General features: G+C 40.7%; 1 protein-coding gene across 2 annotated transcripts; it reads left to right on the top strand.

Annotated features, from left to right (window-relative positions):
* Nucleotides 1-5,738: 5,738 nt before the first annotated feature.
* Nucleotides 5,739-15,200, top strand: RAB9A (RAB9A, member RAS oncogene family). Of its 2 annotated transcripts, XM_064708347.1 has the most exons (3): nucleotides 5,739-5,929; nucleotides 9,360-9,447; nucleotides 14,126-15,200. In XM_064708347.1, exon 3 carries the CDS (start codon nucleotides 14,162-14,164, stop codon nucleotides 14,765-14,767), a length of 606 nt encoding a protein of 201 aa, XP_064564417.1. In that variant the 5' UTR covers nucleotides 5,739-5,929; nucleotides 9,360-9,447; nucleotides 14,126-14,161; the 3' UTR covers nucleotides 14,768-15,200. The 2 variants fall into 2 exon arrangements, with proteins under 2 accessions (XP_064564417.1, XP_064564427.1); XM_064708357.1 differs by lacking the exon at nucleotides 9,360-9,447.
* Nucleotides 15,201-15,824: the final 624 nt, after the last annotated feature.

The raw sequence follows: 15,824 nt of genomic DNA, 5'->3' as shown, positions 1-15,824 counted from the left end.
TACACTGTATGTGAGTGGAATATTTGCTAGTAAATCCATTAAAGTTATTCCAAGTGCTGAGTTTTTCCTGAAGGGACAGGATATTTGGAAATTTTTTTTAACTTCAGGAGGAGTTCTTTCACGGAACATAAGTTTCCTTTACAGTCAATAATTTACTGTTTCTAAAGCTGCAGTTCACATACTTAGGTGCATTGCAGAATGATCAGCATGGATTCACTCCTTAATTAAATCACTTTTTGCAAGCAAGTGTTAGATTATTAAGTTGATCTGAGAGGTGATTTCTAACAGGGAAAAAAGAAACTGAAAGTAGAGCATTAAAGGGGGTAAAAAGCAGCTAGCAAATGAAAGCAAGAATGAGATTCTGCTTTAGTGTTTTTAGCTATTAGAAGGAAAACAGGACTTGTGACAGTCTATCAGTATGCAGGCTGGATTTACAATGTAAGATGGTGTGTCCTGCTACTGCAAAGAAATTAGTGCAGGATCAGACAATTATTTCAGAACATACTGAAATTTTACATCATTTAATGTAATATTTTGTAGATATATTATTGGATGTGTGTTTATTTAATGTATAAAATTAATAGGAGTGGATATCCTCTCTGGAACTGGGACATCTGTCCTGAACTGAAAAAATTAATGTTTCTATATAGCACCCATTACCCACAACCAATGAATAGAAGGAAATCCAATAGCAGAAGGTTTTATACATATTTTTGTTCCAGAGTCAACAGGATTCTCACTCATCGTTCACTAGAAGTATTTATTTAGAAAAAAAAATATCTCACTAAAGGAAGTGACCTGTATCTTTTACACAACAGGCATTTAGCACTTCAAGGTTAAAATGTATCAGCAGAGCAGAGAAACCTGCTGAGTATTTGCTGGAGGAATTGAGGGCAGTTCTGCCCCATCTGACTGTGACACAGCTGAGGCTGGCCAGCTCCTCTGGGCTGAGCTGCATGACCTCTCAGAGAAAGGAACTGGAGGCATGACATTAGAAAATAGATATTGGTGAACTAAATGCCAGCCAGGACTGAAAGACAGGCCTTTATCTGTATATGGGAAAATTTATGTGTAACCTGATGTTGCAAAGAGACACCTAAAGTATTTTACTGGAAAAAGAGATGAAAAATCTTTCTCTTCTGTGAAGAGAAAGCAGCATTACTTTCAGCAGCATTAGTTAGATGTTTAACATGTAAAAACATGCGGTTTTGGGGAATTGCACTGATGTAAAATGCACATTAAAGCTTTAGGCCAGACCCCAAGTGTTCAGCTGTGTAACCAGAGAGTTACTATGTGGCCTTCCTTCCCAGCCCTTACTTGTGTGCTGCAATTGATGCTGATGAGTAGTCCTGCTTTAGTGGCAGCACTTTTGTGTAAAGTATTATTGTTAGCTTTCAGTGAGACTACAGGAGAGCAAACACTCCTGTGTTAGTGGATCACAGCCAGCACAGGATTGTGTGCAGTCATTTTGAAGGTCATGGTCCTGTTGAGGAGAGCTTTATGCCAGCATTGTGCTGTGTCAGAACACCATGTAGCAAAAGACTTTATTTTAGCTCTGAACAACTTATAAATAATTTCTGCCTGCAGTTGGTTTTGAAGCCATTCCAGTAATGTACAGCTCATCCAAGTTTTATCTTGGCAAAGGGAAATATTACAAGGCGTGGGGAGTCTTTCTGACTGAATATATTTCAAGGGTAAAATTTGTATCTGTAACACTGACTACATTTGTGACATAATATGTAACATCATTTTCTTTTGAACTGCTCATCACTAAATGTGTAACTGTGCAGGCTTAAAATATTTGGCTGGCTAAGATTATATGCTATATTACATGCTTTGTCCCAAAATGTACTTAAAAAGCCAGCATGCAACTACCCTGTGTACAACAGCAGGAGGGTGTGGATCACTGGAGTACAGGAAGTGGAGTCCAGAAACAAAAGAAAAGCCTTGAAAAATGAGATGCTTTTATATTGTTGAAGTCATTTTTTATTCCGGGTGAGAAAAAGCTCTCTGGACTTTTTTCAGCAGAGACCATTAATTTGGGTGTGATGTTTAGCATGTCTGTGCTGCTACTCCTACAAGGAATATATGTCTGTAGAGGTGCTTCCAACAAACACAGGACAAATATATACTGAACAAGGCTAAAGTCTGTATTTGTCTCCAGGGGGTTTTCCAGAAAGGCTGTAAGTTCAGCTCCTTGAATCCTGTGATTTAACAGTGGCAGTAAAGTCTTAAACATAAATTACTCTCAAAGATCAAGCGGTCTGTAGCTGCAGAACTTGTGATACTTCTATATCTGAAGTGCTCTATTAATTGTAGTTAATGCCACTCCCTTAACACCAGTAACAAAACTCCTTCTGGTTCCTGGAGATCCCCTGCCAGATCCACTTCCATCTGTTCTGTTGAGTGCCTTTTCTATCTCTGTCGTATTCCTCTTACTGTTCACTTTTTAGGGAGGTACTCAGCTGCCGTTTGTTGTTTATAACTCTTTCTTCTTTTCAAAACCAAAAGGAATTTTTTGCTGTTTATTTTTCATTTAAAGTGTATTTCCTTCCAAATGCTGTGCTATCTACATTTGCTACTAAAGCAAAGAATTGCAGCTCTTTAAACAAAAAAAACAGCTCTTTTTTTGTGCCAAGCCTGATAACAGGCTGTGGTTAAGGAGCAAATATTACAGTCCTTCAGGGAATCTTCAGGGTGTAATGGTCCAATTCACTGACTGCCTGGAAGATAAGGAAAGAAACAAGAGCACTTTGATAATTTCTTGGATTGCTTGGGAGCTGGCTTGCTGCATTCTGGTATTAAGAGAGCCATAAATGACTTCATATCCCCTTATTTTGTACTGTTGTAATTCAGCCAAGAAGTGACAAAGTAATGTTTTACTGAGGCCATGTCATCATTTGCCAGGATGGAACATAGTCTCCTTGCCAGCTACAGATAGTAAAAAGTATTCTTCACAAGCTCTTATTATAAGAGAGCTTTGCTGATACAGAACTTCCTCCCACTCACAGAAAGTTGCCCTTTATTTGCCATTGGATATTTTTTGTGCTGCTCTCTCTGACATGGCATAACAACATGAATGCACCTCTGTGAACAAAATCCCTAAAGTGCAAAGTCAGCTTTCAGATGAAGGTGCATGTGAGGGAGCAGCAAGGCTGGGTTGCTGCACAGGGGGAGGCGAGCCAGGGGCGGATGGCGGGTGACAAGGTGTGCAGGGACAGTGGCTTCAGTTGTAAGGGTCACTGTCTGGCAAACAAGAGCAAGGCAGTTCTGGTGACAATGATCTGCCAAAACTCCAGTGGGAACTGGGCAAGTCTGGGGACATGCTGTCAGAATTTAAACAGGTGTGACTTTGGTGTACTTGTTTCAAACTGCATCCTAACTGGGCATGTTCTTCTGTCTGACCTCAGGACTGGCAGGTGAGCTTCATGTGACCAGCCCTATCAGGGGCATTATTTATTCTACAATTTATGTTGTTCTGTAGCAACTGTTGGGTTTGTTACATACATGGTATGCAACTGAGTGGACAGAAGGAAAAGGGCCTTCAGTTCCTGATCCTCAAGCACTCATGCATGTGTATTAACCATGAGAGTGACCCTACAATGCTCCATTGTGCCTATAAAATTATGAGCATAGTAGCCATGGTTACACCATGGTTCTTTTCTATTTTCTTATATGTTCCCATGTAAAGGAAATAAAAATACATCCTTTCTGAGAAGTTCAAGAATTTTGTTTCCAAATAGAACTTGAAAAAATGAGCTATCTGGACAAGCTGAAAGTGGATCCTCATGAGGGTCAGTGAGGCCAAGTACAAGATGCTGTACAGGGCTCAGGGCTACCCCTGATGTCCATACAGGCTGGGAGTTGAATGCATTGACAACAGCCCTGAGCAGAAGGACTTGGGAGTGCTGGTGGATCAGAGGCTGGACATGAGCTGGCAATGCGAACTTGCAGCCCAAAAAGAATCAAAAGCACCATGAACAGCAGGTTGAGGGAAGTGATTCTGCTTCTCTACTTTGTGTTCATGAGATTCCACCTGCAGTCCTGCATTCAGCTCTGGGGTCTCCAGCATGGGAAGGACATGGACCTGTTGGAGCAGGTCCAGAGGAGGCCGCAAAGATGATCAGAAGGCTGGAGCACCTCTTCTATGGGGAAAGGAGGAGACAGCTAGGGGGGTTCAGCCTGGAGAAGAGAAGACTGTGAAGACCTCATTGAAGCCTTCCAGGAAAGATGAGGACAGACTTTTTAGCAGGGCCTGTTCCAGTAGGATGAGAAAAGAGCATAGATCCAGACTGGACAGACAGACTATATTCAGGCTAGGAATTAATTTTTTTACAGCAAGGGTGATGAAATCTTGTAACAGGTTACCCAAACTGATGGTGGCAGGGCTTTGAGCAATCTGATCTAGCTGAAGATGTCCCTGCTCATTGCAGGGTGATTGGACTAGATGACATTTAAAGGTCACTTCCAAACCAAACTATCCTGCAATTCTAAATTTGTATGTATCCAAAGCGTTTAAAAACAAAATCCACTATTGTTTCAAAACAAAAACATGGTAGCTTCTCCCCAAACCATAAAAAAATAGAGTAATTATTTTCTCCATTTCTAAATGCAGCTTTTTCTTCTGTATAAATCATAAAATAATGATTTGTAACCGATCAGAGCTTATATACCTTAGAATTACCATAATTTAAAGTCCACTTTCCTACTCCTTTAGCACTTGCTTGTCTTTTACTCTAGAATTGGATGAAAGCAGATTGCAGGGAAAAAAGCACTTAAAATTTTTGAAGTCCAGCTTTGTTAGATAAAAGTGGGTCTGGTATCATAAGACTTGCCTCTAGCATGGCCTGCCTTTTAATAATCCTGTTCTGTCAGTAGGAGACATCTCCTTTTGATGTTCCTGAGATCTTGTTTTCCATTCCTTGGGCCATGTTGCTGTCTGATCCAAAACAAGACAACTCTAGAAGTGGCAATTCCAGTCTGGTTGCTTTTGCCTTATGATCAGAAGCATGTGATGACTGCTTGAGCAAATGGGTGCACTTATGCCTGTCATCACCTATTCCTCCTGATGGTGTGGGAACCTCTTTAATTTTTTTGATTTTTTTTCGTATTAATTATACTTTGCCCTCGTGAGGAGATTGAAAGAGCACAGAAAAGACTCTTATCACTGTCTCCTTTAGCTTTTCTCCCTCTCATCTTGTTTTGACAGTCAAGTTGCTGTTATTCTGAATTATTACAGGAAAAAAAGTGTCTGGCTACTTTTTTGAAATAGCGTGCTTTGTATTTTGATGAATTCCTTCATTGATACCTTAAATGTTTCTACTTGTAAAGTGCAGCTGCCTTACAACTGTGAGTTTGCACCTCTGGGGCCCTTAGTGTGGAGCACAGTGAGACTACTGCCTTTAATAAATAAATCTGACCGGAAAATGCTTCATAAAGGCATTTTCGGGCTCAATAGTGCAGGGCATTCTAGAGCAAGTAAAAGTTATCATTTCCAGGGGAACGCTCTCAGACGGCGCACGGTAGTGATCGATGGGAGATGGCTTCAATGAGCCTTTCCGGCCCTGGTTTGGCTGTGGGCACAGTCTTTCCCGCTGCCGGCTGTCCCGTTGTTCCCGCTGTTCCCGCTATCCCCATTCCCGCACCATCCCACAGCTCCGGCCGGAGCGACTCCCCCGGTCCCGTCGGGGCGGGGCCCTGCCCGGTGGGCGTGCCTGGTGGGCGGGCCCTGGCTCACGTGGTGTCGGTCCCGCCCCCGGCCTGTCCGCCATGTTCGTTCCTTCCGCAGCGCCCGGTGGCGGTGGCGCAGCCCGGGACCTGGACCGGTGGGAACAGCGGCGGCAATTCCCTTCCTGCGGGCAGGGATCGGCCTCCCCAGCGCGCCCGGGAACGGCGGCAGTTCCCTTCTCGCGGCCTGGAGCCGAGTCAGGTTGCGTTATTTTCCTTTCCCTTGTTGGCGCGTTCCCCGCCGCTGTCCGGGATCCCAGGCGCGCTCCCCGGTGTTCCCTGGCGGGAGCGGGAGGGCAGCCTCGGCCGGGCCCGCGGTGGGAGGGGGCCCCGGACGCTCCCCAGAGTCGGTGCGGGTGGCGGGGAATGTGGCGTGATCCGGCATCCCGTGACTCCGGGGCAGGCGGCGGCTCCTTTGGGAAGCGGCTCCAGCTGGCCTGTGGCCGGTCACCGACCCCGGAGCGCTTCCTCCCGTCTGAGAGACATCGCTGGTCTGTCAGGCTGAAACTCGGCTTCGTACCTGTGTGCTCAACACGGTTCGGACTGGGAACAGAAGAAGTATTGAAGCTCCTTTTATCTCCTTTTCCTCGCTGCTGTGGGCTTGGAGCGGGCAGCCCAGGGAGGTGATGGAGTCACCGTCCCTGGAGGTGTTTGAGGAAAGGCTGGACGTGGCACTCAGTCCGCGGGCTGCTCCGCAGGGAGTGTTCGGCCATAGGTTGGTCTCGGTGATCTCAGAGGTCTTTTCCAACCCAGTGGACTCTGTGTGGAGAGCGGCCGCCTGCCCAGCGCGCCCTTGGGTTTCACTTCTCCTTCTTTGAAGCAGTGGCGCGGCTCAGCCGGTCTGCAGGGCCACGGGATTCCCGGTGGCGGCAGGTGCCTCTGCGGGCTCAGGTGTGGGCAGGGGCGGCTGAGGGAGTTCCCGGTGGCGGCAGATGGCTCTGCGGGCTCAGGTGTGGGCAGGGGTGGCCGGGGCAATTCCCGGTGTGGGCAGGGGTGGCCGGGGCAGTTCCGGTGTGGGCAGGTGCCTCTGCAGGCTCAGGTGTGGGCAGGGATAGCTGAGGGAGTTGCCGGTGGCGGCAGGTGGCTCTGCGGGATCAGGTGTGGGCAGGGATAGGGATGGGCCAGGGCTGGGAATCGCCCACGTCTGCGTGGTTATTGGGCTGCTCTCGGTGTAAGTAAATCCGTGTTACAGGGAACTTGTTCAAAACAATTTAGTGGCTAATAGGATAGTGCAAGAGAAATAGTTTTAAAAAATTCCATTAGTGCCTTCATAGCAAGGTTACGTATAACTAGATTCATGGAGAGCGTTTAATTTTTATTAACTTGGGTGGGAAGTTAATAAAAGTTAAGTGGGAAGATAAGTAGGGAACGTCTTGGCTAAGTTTTGTTGAGGAATTGAAATGCTTGTCTGCAGATAGCCCTCATGCAGCCTCCTGTCCTACATGTTGTTTTCCTTCTTGTCCATAATAATTTACAGCTACACTAAATAAGCATGTGGGTTTTATTTGTCTTTACTTTCAACATGTTGTGCAACACTGAAGTTGTCAGTGCTAGCTTTTTTTAGAGCAAGGATGGCTACGTGTGACTGGGTTTTTTTCGGGGATTTTTTTTTGTTTGTTTATTCAAAGTGTTTTTCCATTACTTTTAATAGCTTTGAAGGTAACAAGCTGTAATGGCAGACTGGAGGGAGAGCACACATACCCAAAATAAATCCAAAACATTTTTTTCTTAGCACTTTTATTTTCAGAGAAACCTAATCAAAGGATGACACAGCTCTGTGTTTCATACCAGCATCAAATTTATAATGAACAGTTACTTTTCTCTGTCTCCATTCAGGTTGTACGGAGCTGTCTTTGCTGTCTTAATCTTAGTAAAGCCTTTTCCATAAAGTTAAAAAGAGACAGTGGGTATTAAACAAAAGCCAAAATAAAACAAACAAAAAAACCCCCCAACAAACCTAAACACCTGCTCTAGCAGTTCTTGTTTCCTTGTTTTACTTTTGAGTGTTCAAACACCATCAGTTTCCTTAAATTGAAAATATGTGTAAGAAAAGAATTACTGAGGGTCAAATAAGATATTTAGATTTCAAGCTTTGTTTTATTTTGTGTCAACTTGGCAATAAATTATGGGAAACAGATCTTCCAGCTCCTTAGGTTTGGAATTTTACATAGATGTTTCACAATGGATAAAAACTTCCCAGCAAAAGGCTTGTAAGAAGTCCTTAGCGTTTGTTGTTTATTTTCTTTTTTAATAGTGTTCGTTCTCCCCTGTGTTTTGTTTTTGTTTTCCTTCTGAGCAGACAAGTGTGTTGGCCTGGTACAGTGTAACCCACTTAATGCCTTAGGGATGGGCTTTTGTCACAAGAGTTACACTGGGAAGAATATGAATGTACAAGGTAGCCTTGAACCAACAGAGGCTGCTATTACTAAGATTCCCTGAAGGAAAAGGGAAACTAATGCAAGGGAGAAGGATGAGCACATTTGGGTAGAAATAATTGCTGGATAAGTTATTGAAAGAGTGGAAGCAGTAATAGAGAAGTAGGTTGCAAGGAGAATGTCAAATAGCTCAGGCATTGTTAGCAGTGTTGGACCAGGAGCAGCAGCACTGAAGGGTGTTTTGAAGTTGGCTGAAAGTGATAGAATATTTAAGATGGAACATATTTAACTGTGAACTGCTGAGAAATGTCAGCTCTGATTAAATTGGAATAAATAAGTTTGCTCGTTTTACTTGAATTTGGGGAATGAGGTTGGAGGTGAAGGTTAGGCTTATGCAAGATTAAACTGGGAGAGATTTTGCTAATTGACTTTGTGTCTAGCTAGAAGTTAGAATAAATGAAGAGATTCTGGCAGTAGGTGCTGAAATGATTTAATGATCCAAGGGTTATGTGAACTTCAGGATTCCTTCATTTGGCCACTGGGTCTTTCATAGTCCCGGGTCATGCCAGGCAACTGTTTGAACTAGAATCCTCAGCTTCAAAGGAGTCAAAAACCTTACAAAGAAACCCCCAAATAAAACTTTTTTTGTATCTAAATGAGTGGCAACAGCTGAATGACAGTTCATTTTGGGTTGGGTTCATATAAAAAAATTACAAGTAAGTTCTAGTGATTTTCTGGTGTTAGATCAAGGCTGCTTAGAACAAGAGGCAATTTCAGATAGTCTGTGTTTTCTTTTGGATAGATGTTTAATAATTTGCTGACAGGTTATCTTCATAGTGCAGTGGTGAAATCAGAGACACAGGAAGGAAGACTGGTGAGGAGATGAGGACTTTGGCAGGGCTGGCTCTGAGGCAGCTGACAAGTGCCTGTCAGCAAAGGGGAGTTCCTGATCCACAGCTCTTACGTCAGTGCCCTGTGGAGGGGAGGGTCAGGTTGGAGGCTGACTAATGGCTCTGCTTGTAGCGCATTCAAAAGTACAAAGCCTGTGGCCTCCTGGCTTCATATCTGGTTGTTTTCCTTTGAATTGAGAAAGTCGAAATTTCAAGGTCAAACATGTTTGTGGCCTCTTATGCACTAAAAAAGTATTCTTCTGCCACTTAATTGACCAGGGTATAAACCACTACCTCCCAAATCAAAGAACAAGGATTGACTAAGGGGAGAAAAGTGAGAAAACATGATTCTGTCCTTTCTTTTCAGATTTTTGGAAACTTGCAGATCTGCTATAGGCAACAAGTTTTACCACTGTAGTGATTGAGGGCTGAGAAATGTAAATCCTCCACAAACAGTAAGTGTTGAAAACTATGTAGTTTTGGATTCTGTCCTTTCTGCTGCTACTCTTGTAGTTCTTGGGACTTCTTTTCAGACCTTTCACAGAGAAGCAATTAATGTCGTTCTTTGATGGGCTGCTTTAACTAACAAACTATGTTTTCTATGCTAGCCTGGCAATTATTGTCAACTGCTTTGTTTCTGTGAAAAAACCCAACTACTAATGAGGGAGGGAGTTTACACTTCTATTGAAAGGCAAGTGTTTTTTCAGTCAAAATGCTTGCAGTGGTGTGCCTTTTTAAGCTTCTAATCTGATACCAGTGGCTAAACAAAATATGGTGGCTTAGTAAATAAAATTGTGAATAAGCTTCAAAACTGAAATGGATGTGTAAATTTGAGGATAGGAAGTTGTGAAACATGGTCAGTGTTATGCTCATAGAACTGCTAATTCTGCTTGTCCGTAACTTTAGTGTCTTTTTCTTAAGTCAAAGATGGCCCTTTTTGGCTGATGGCACATTAGGTTGGAAGTAAACATGATTACTTACATGATGGGAACAAACTTGAGTCTGTTTTACATTTAACAGCGTTAGTTAAAGGACAGTGTACCACACATCCTCAAGAAAACCTTTAGGTTTAGTCTTGGTTTTGTATAGTAGGTGATTCATCAAGTGACCACTGAATGACAGTGATAACTGAAACAAATTTTCTTGCCTATTTCCAAATTAGAAAGTAAATACAAGTGGAGAAGCAATTGTCTGGAAATTAGAAGTGTCCCTTACATCTGTTTCTTCAAAAATGCTGAGGCAGTTCAGTGGTGGTGTTACAATAGATCCAGGGTTTGGTGCCCTATTAAAAACAGGGAGTGGAGGTGAGATTTCAGTTGCTATGTGTGGGGTTTTTTTTTGATTTTTAATGGTGTGCTGCAGTGGCTGGTATCAGCATGGGAAAAATAAACTAAATAGGTCCAATTGCCTTGGTTTGCTTAATAGTTTACATGGGGTTTGCAGCTTGCTGACATTACAGAGGCAGTGCAGTTACTGTGTTGGCCAGCACTGCTTTTCCATAGAACTTGGGTTCAGCATTTGTCTTCAGCCCTCAGTACACTGGTGAGAGTGGGTCCTCCTTAATAAATCAAATTATTTTTATAGTAAAAAAGGACAAATGCTTAGACTTGGGTTCACATGTTGCTACTATTGTTTTCTAGACCAGGAATCTTGCTTTTCTGTGAGTGCTGCCTCAGTACCTGTAAGAGAGATATTTGTACTCAAAATAAAGACATATTATGCTGACATATGGAAGTAACACAATCTAGATGGATAGACTGGACAAGGCAGTGGTATTTCATTAACCTTTGCAGGACTGGATTTTGTAATACAAACTGATTTTTCTGAGATTGCTTAGCTGTTTGTCTTTTGTTGTGACACCAAATATTTGGACTGATAGTGGAAATATTTGACTTGCAATTCATTTTACTGTTTAAAAGGGACATCCTGAAAGGCAACAATTAATTTACTGTTTTGTGTTATGGTATATGATCATATCATAAATTACGTTTAGTAGAAAATGTTCCCTGCTTTAAACAGAAATATTGAAGTTAGTGATTTAAGCACTGTAATTCTTTTAAGTTAGGGGAAGCAATTCAGAAATGGTTATCAAAATGAACCAGAGTGAGGCTGCTTTTTATTTGCTCTGACTTTTTTTTGAATATTGAAATGACTGAAAAACATGAGGAAAATTATTCTTGTTACAGGGCCTTTGTCTACTAGGTTGAGATTACTTTTACATTAACTAATTGTGTAGCTCACTAAGAAATAACTATAGCAAACAGTTACATGTAATTCTGTACTGCCTTGTGATTCCTGATGCTGGATAAAACAATCAGATGCACATTAGGAATTAAGCTTTTGTTTTGTTTTCAGATGATGAATGATGATTTAAACTGAAAAATTGACATAGAAAATTTTCAGAAACATCATATTGTATGTTAACCACTCCTTCCAAAACCGCTGTCAAAATGCACATTATACAGATAAATTGTATAATAGGAGAAATAATATTAATTCTTATAGTGTTTTGAGTATTTTATCATTGCATTATTTGTTGGAGTGTTAAGGCTTCATAACTTTAGAAAAAACAATTTAAAAAATTGAGTTCTTTAAAAATCTTATTTAAAATGCGCAACTAGAAAATAAATGCAGCAGTTTACTGTTTTGAAAAACACAACTGATTCAGCAGATATTCTAAATCACATTATCAGTTGTGGCTGCAGATGAGTCCCTTATACAATAATAAAACTATAAATGTATCAAGTCTTGGCTGCTTTCAAACAAAAATACTTATTAATGCTTTCAAACATGCTTCTTTGGTGCTTCAGATACAGCTTGTCAGCATCTATTTAAATTATTCAATGTATGTTCCATTATTTTGGATTAAAAACTTTACAGAAACTTAATTCCAGCCTAGCATGGCAGCTGTGGAAACTGAATGTCCTGAAATGCAACATTGCTTACAACATCACTGAAGACTATTTCTGTAGCTTTTGTGTGAAAGGACCAGTTTGGTCCTCTTTTAATAGTTTGTGGTTAGTCTGTAATTGTCTGCCCAGTAAAACTACTGTTATGGTCATCAGTCTCTTAGACCTCACTGGAATGGCCCACATAACTGAAATTGTGCAAATTAACTTTGCAGGTTCTAGATGCACAAAGTAGTAGATACTGTTAACACCTTGCTTATGTGTATTTTGTTTAAAATGTGGCTTTGTGGACAATTTCATGGTAATAGCTGCCGTTGATAGAAATGCAGATGCTAAAGAACGAGTGCTTAGTACCAGTCAGAACTACCTAAGCCAGTTATTTGTGCACGTTGTGTCATCCGCCGAACTTCCGATTTCTGCAGGACTGGAAAAGTAAATTATAACTTGTTCCCTGCACTGGTAGGGAAGAACAGGAGAACATTCAGTACCCTCTGTGCCCATGAAAGCATTATTTATTATGAAGCAGCTCCTGTCTATTGATATAGAAACTGGAGACATAAATAAATACACTCGATTATTTTCAGAGTTAAGAGTTAAGCATCTCTTAACTGCAGCTCTTACACAAGTAGTCCAGTGACTCTAATGAGGCTTTTTGCATGCACTAAAATGTATATGTTCATAACCTGAGCCATAGCCATTATCCTGTAGCTCTCTGAAGGGTAAGTGAACTATCCTATTGTAGCTTCTAAGAAGCGTTATTATCATACAAACCTGTACAGAATTAAGATTTTATAAACGTTGTTAGTTATGCAGTATGAATGAATTAAATTACTTGCTCTGAAAAAAATTTTAATGGAAGCAGTCCATTCCTTGTATTTTGACTTTTTTTTGTATGTTGAGGCTTCAAACTACCCCTTTTGTCTTACTGTAGCTTGTATCTAGCAAGTAAATATTCAAAGATGGAAAGTCACTGATAAAAAAAATGCCTGAAATTTCTTGCTCCTACTGTAGGCCTTGATTGTAAGGCAGCACAGTCATATGACTCTCACACCAGCTTGTATCAGGTTCTAATTCTACAGCCACACTGTGGGTGATGTATATGCCAGTAATGCTAATTACAACTAGCAAGACCACATTCCTTCCTTCAAAGAAAGAGAGGGACTAGGCAACTTATGACCCATTTCCATTTTAAATAGATGCTATTTTCAGAGAAGTCTGGTAGGGCTGAAGCTCAGACTATCAGGTAGGTTTAGGAATGCAGTTCTCATACAGAAACTTCAGTTTGGGCTTGATAAAATGAAACTTTACCCCCAAGCAATTAAAACACCATTTTACAGTATTAGATGACACTACAGTTGTGAGGGCAAAGGTTGGGTACAAAGCACTAATAGGCAAACTACTTTAGTGCTAAAGGATTTTTTTTTAAATTTCTTTTTAAGTGTAACAGTTAAAAAGCTTTCTTTGTTGTCACTAATTTGCCATCCCCGTGCTGGCAGGCAGACTATTCACTGGCACTTCCAGAATTTTTGACAGTTTTACTATGGGAAGTTGACACCTCCTTACTGAACTGTCATTGTAGACTTGGGCTTGGTATGTGGCATTTTGAGTATCATTGAAGATTTTCTTTTGTGGAAGTTTTAATAGTATTCCATTAATCCATGCTGTTCTGCAAGGAGTAAACTATAAACTATTGTATGCTCATCTAAATAAAATGACAGCATTTGCATTAGTTCCATAGATAACGGTGTTCCTATGCTTTGGTTTAAAAAGTAACTTTGGTAATAAAATACAGCACTGAAGTGACTAGTTCAAGGCACATGCTCTATAAAATTCTCTCACTCTGCTTTTTTCCATGAACCTTTTCCAGTGAACATAAATTAATTATAGCACTTGTTGAATGTGATGTGATAGCCCTTCAGTACAAAGGGGGAGTGGTTTGAAGGATTTGGGGGTTTAAAATAGTTCTAAGTGACAGACCAGTAATTTATGCAGCATACTGCTTAGATGCAGACTGCAATCTGTGGAAGAGACACCTCTTTCATTTTATATTATTGAAGGGTACTCTTACTGGTGTGTAACTGCAGTTCACCTGTTTAGTAGAGTCCTGTTTTTGTTCATGAGACTTGATGTTGGTGGAATTTAAAACACATTCTAGATATTTATGTGTGCAAAATTTGGTGCTCACAACTATTTTCCTTTTTAATGATTTCCTTAATCTTTACAGGTCTAGGAAAACAGGAGGATCTTTTCCTGTAACACAATGGCAACAAAATCATCACTCCTTAAAGTAATACTGCTGGGAGATGGTGGAGTTGGGAAGAGTTCCCTCATGAACAGATACGTCACCAACAAGTTCGATGCGCAGCTGTTTCATACCATAGGTGTGGAATTCCTAAACAAAGAGTTGGAGGTGGATGGACACTTTGTTACCATGCAGATATGGGACACAGCAGGTCAGGAACGCTTCAGGAGCTTGCGGACTCCTTTCTATAGAGGTTCTGACTGTTGCCTGCTAACCTTCAGCGTGGATGACTCTCAAAGCTTCCAAAACTTAAGCAACTGGAAGAAAGAATTCATTTATTATGCAGATGTGAAGGAGCCTGAAAGTTTTCCATTTGTGATACTGGGTAACAAAGTTGATATCGATGAAAGGCAAGTATCTACAGAGGAAGCCCAAGACTGGTGCAGGAATAATGGCAACCATCCCTATTTTGAAACCAGTGCAAAAGATGCCACTAATGTTGCAGCAGCCTTTGAAGAAGCTGTTAGAAGGGTTCTAGCCTCTGAAGATAGATCAGATCACTTTATTCAAACAGATACGGTAAACCTTCATCGGAAACCGAAGCCCAGCTCATCTTGTTGTTGACTTAAATTTCTTTTTGCCAAATTACTGTTGACTAGCTTGCTCTGTAAAGGAATGGGGAAGGTGTAGTAGATAGAATAACAAATGGATTTCACTCTAATATTAAAATTGTAATATTTTGCTGCTTTCATGGGGGAGAAAAAGAAAAATCTCCATTCATGAGTGACCCGTTATTGAATTAGTGATGCTTTCTGTTTAGGAAGACATCAAGGAAAAAATAAGAATATAATTTGCCAACTTTATTCAAATGATAAATACTTTGAATATAATTAAAACTTGAAAGTTCTAGAAGCACTACTTTGGAGAAGCTGTTCTGGAATTCAGGCACAAAGATACTTTTATATGTGTATATTTTTATGAAATCGGCATTCCACTTTTGTTTCATTAGATGTCAGTTTCTTAACAATGCTAGATATTAAACTTCGGTCTCACTACATTCCTTTTGCTGTGAGTGGTACTTCATCTCTAATCTGGTTATTATAAGTTAATATAAATTACATCCAGGTCTTCTAATTGCCTAATGTTGCTGTAATTTGTGTAAGTTTGTAAGTAGGAATTAAATTTCCTACGTATTTAATGTCCATTTTCTCCCATATACTATTCTAATGCTGCACTAACTTTTCCAGTGGTTTAATGCAAAATACCGATCATTTTTTAAATTAATGTGTGTCCTTGCCTTAAGTCCATTCTGGCATGTTTCTGATCAATAAGGTGAAAAATCTGAGTAACTGAAATATAACTGTTTTTCAAAAAAAGAAATGCTTTATTCAGTCAGCTTTAATAGCACTTGAAAGGATCCACATTGTGACAGTTTTTTAGGAAAACTTGTGTACAGCCTTAGAAGTTCCAAACTTCTTGTTTGTTAACCTGAGCTATGAATGTGTTTACCTGTAATATCTGCACTGTGATATTAAGGAATGGCAATACGTAGAGAACTCAGGAAGCTCTTGACTTACAGTAGATTTGACAGCTTTCAGCCCTAATACAGGTATATAACTATAGGTAGTGTTTGAGCTGAATTTGATCATTATTAAAATTGCTATTTTAGGATATGGACTTG

This window comes from Zonotrichia leucophrys, chromosome 1, assembly GCF_028769735.1.
Source record: "Zonotrichia leucophrys gambelii isolate GWCS_2022_RI chromosome 1, RI_Zleu_2.0, whole genome shotgun sequence".
Taxonomy (NCBI): domain Eukaryota; kingdom Metazoa; phylum Chordata; class Aves; order Passeriformes; family Passerellidae; genus Zonotrichia; species Zonotrichia leucophrys.
Note: the sequence above shows the minus strand (reverse complement) of the source record. Positions and strands in the feature narration are given on the sequence as shown.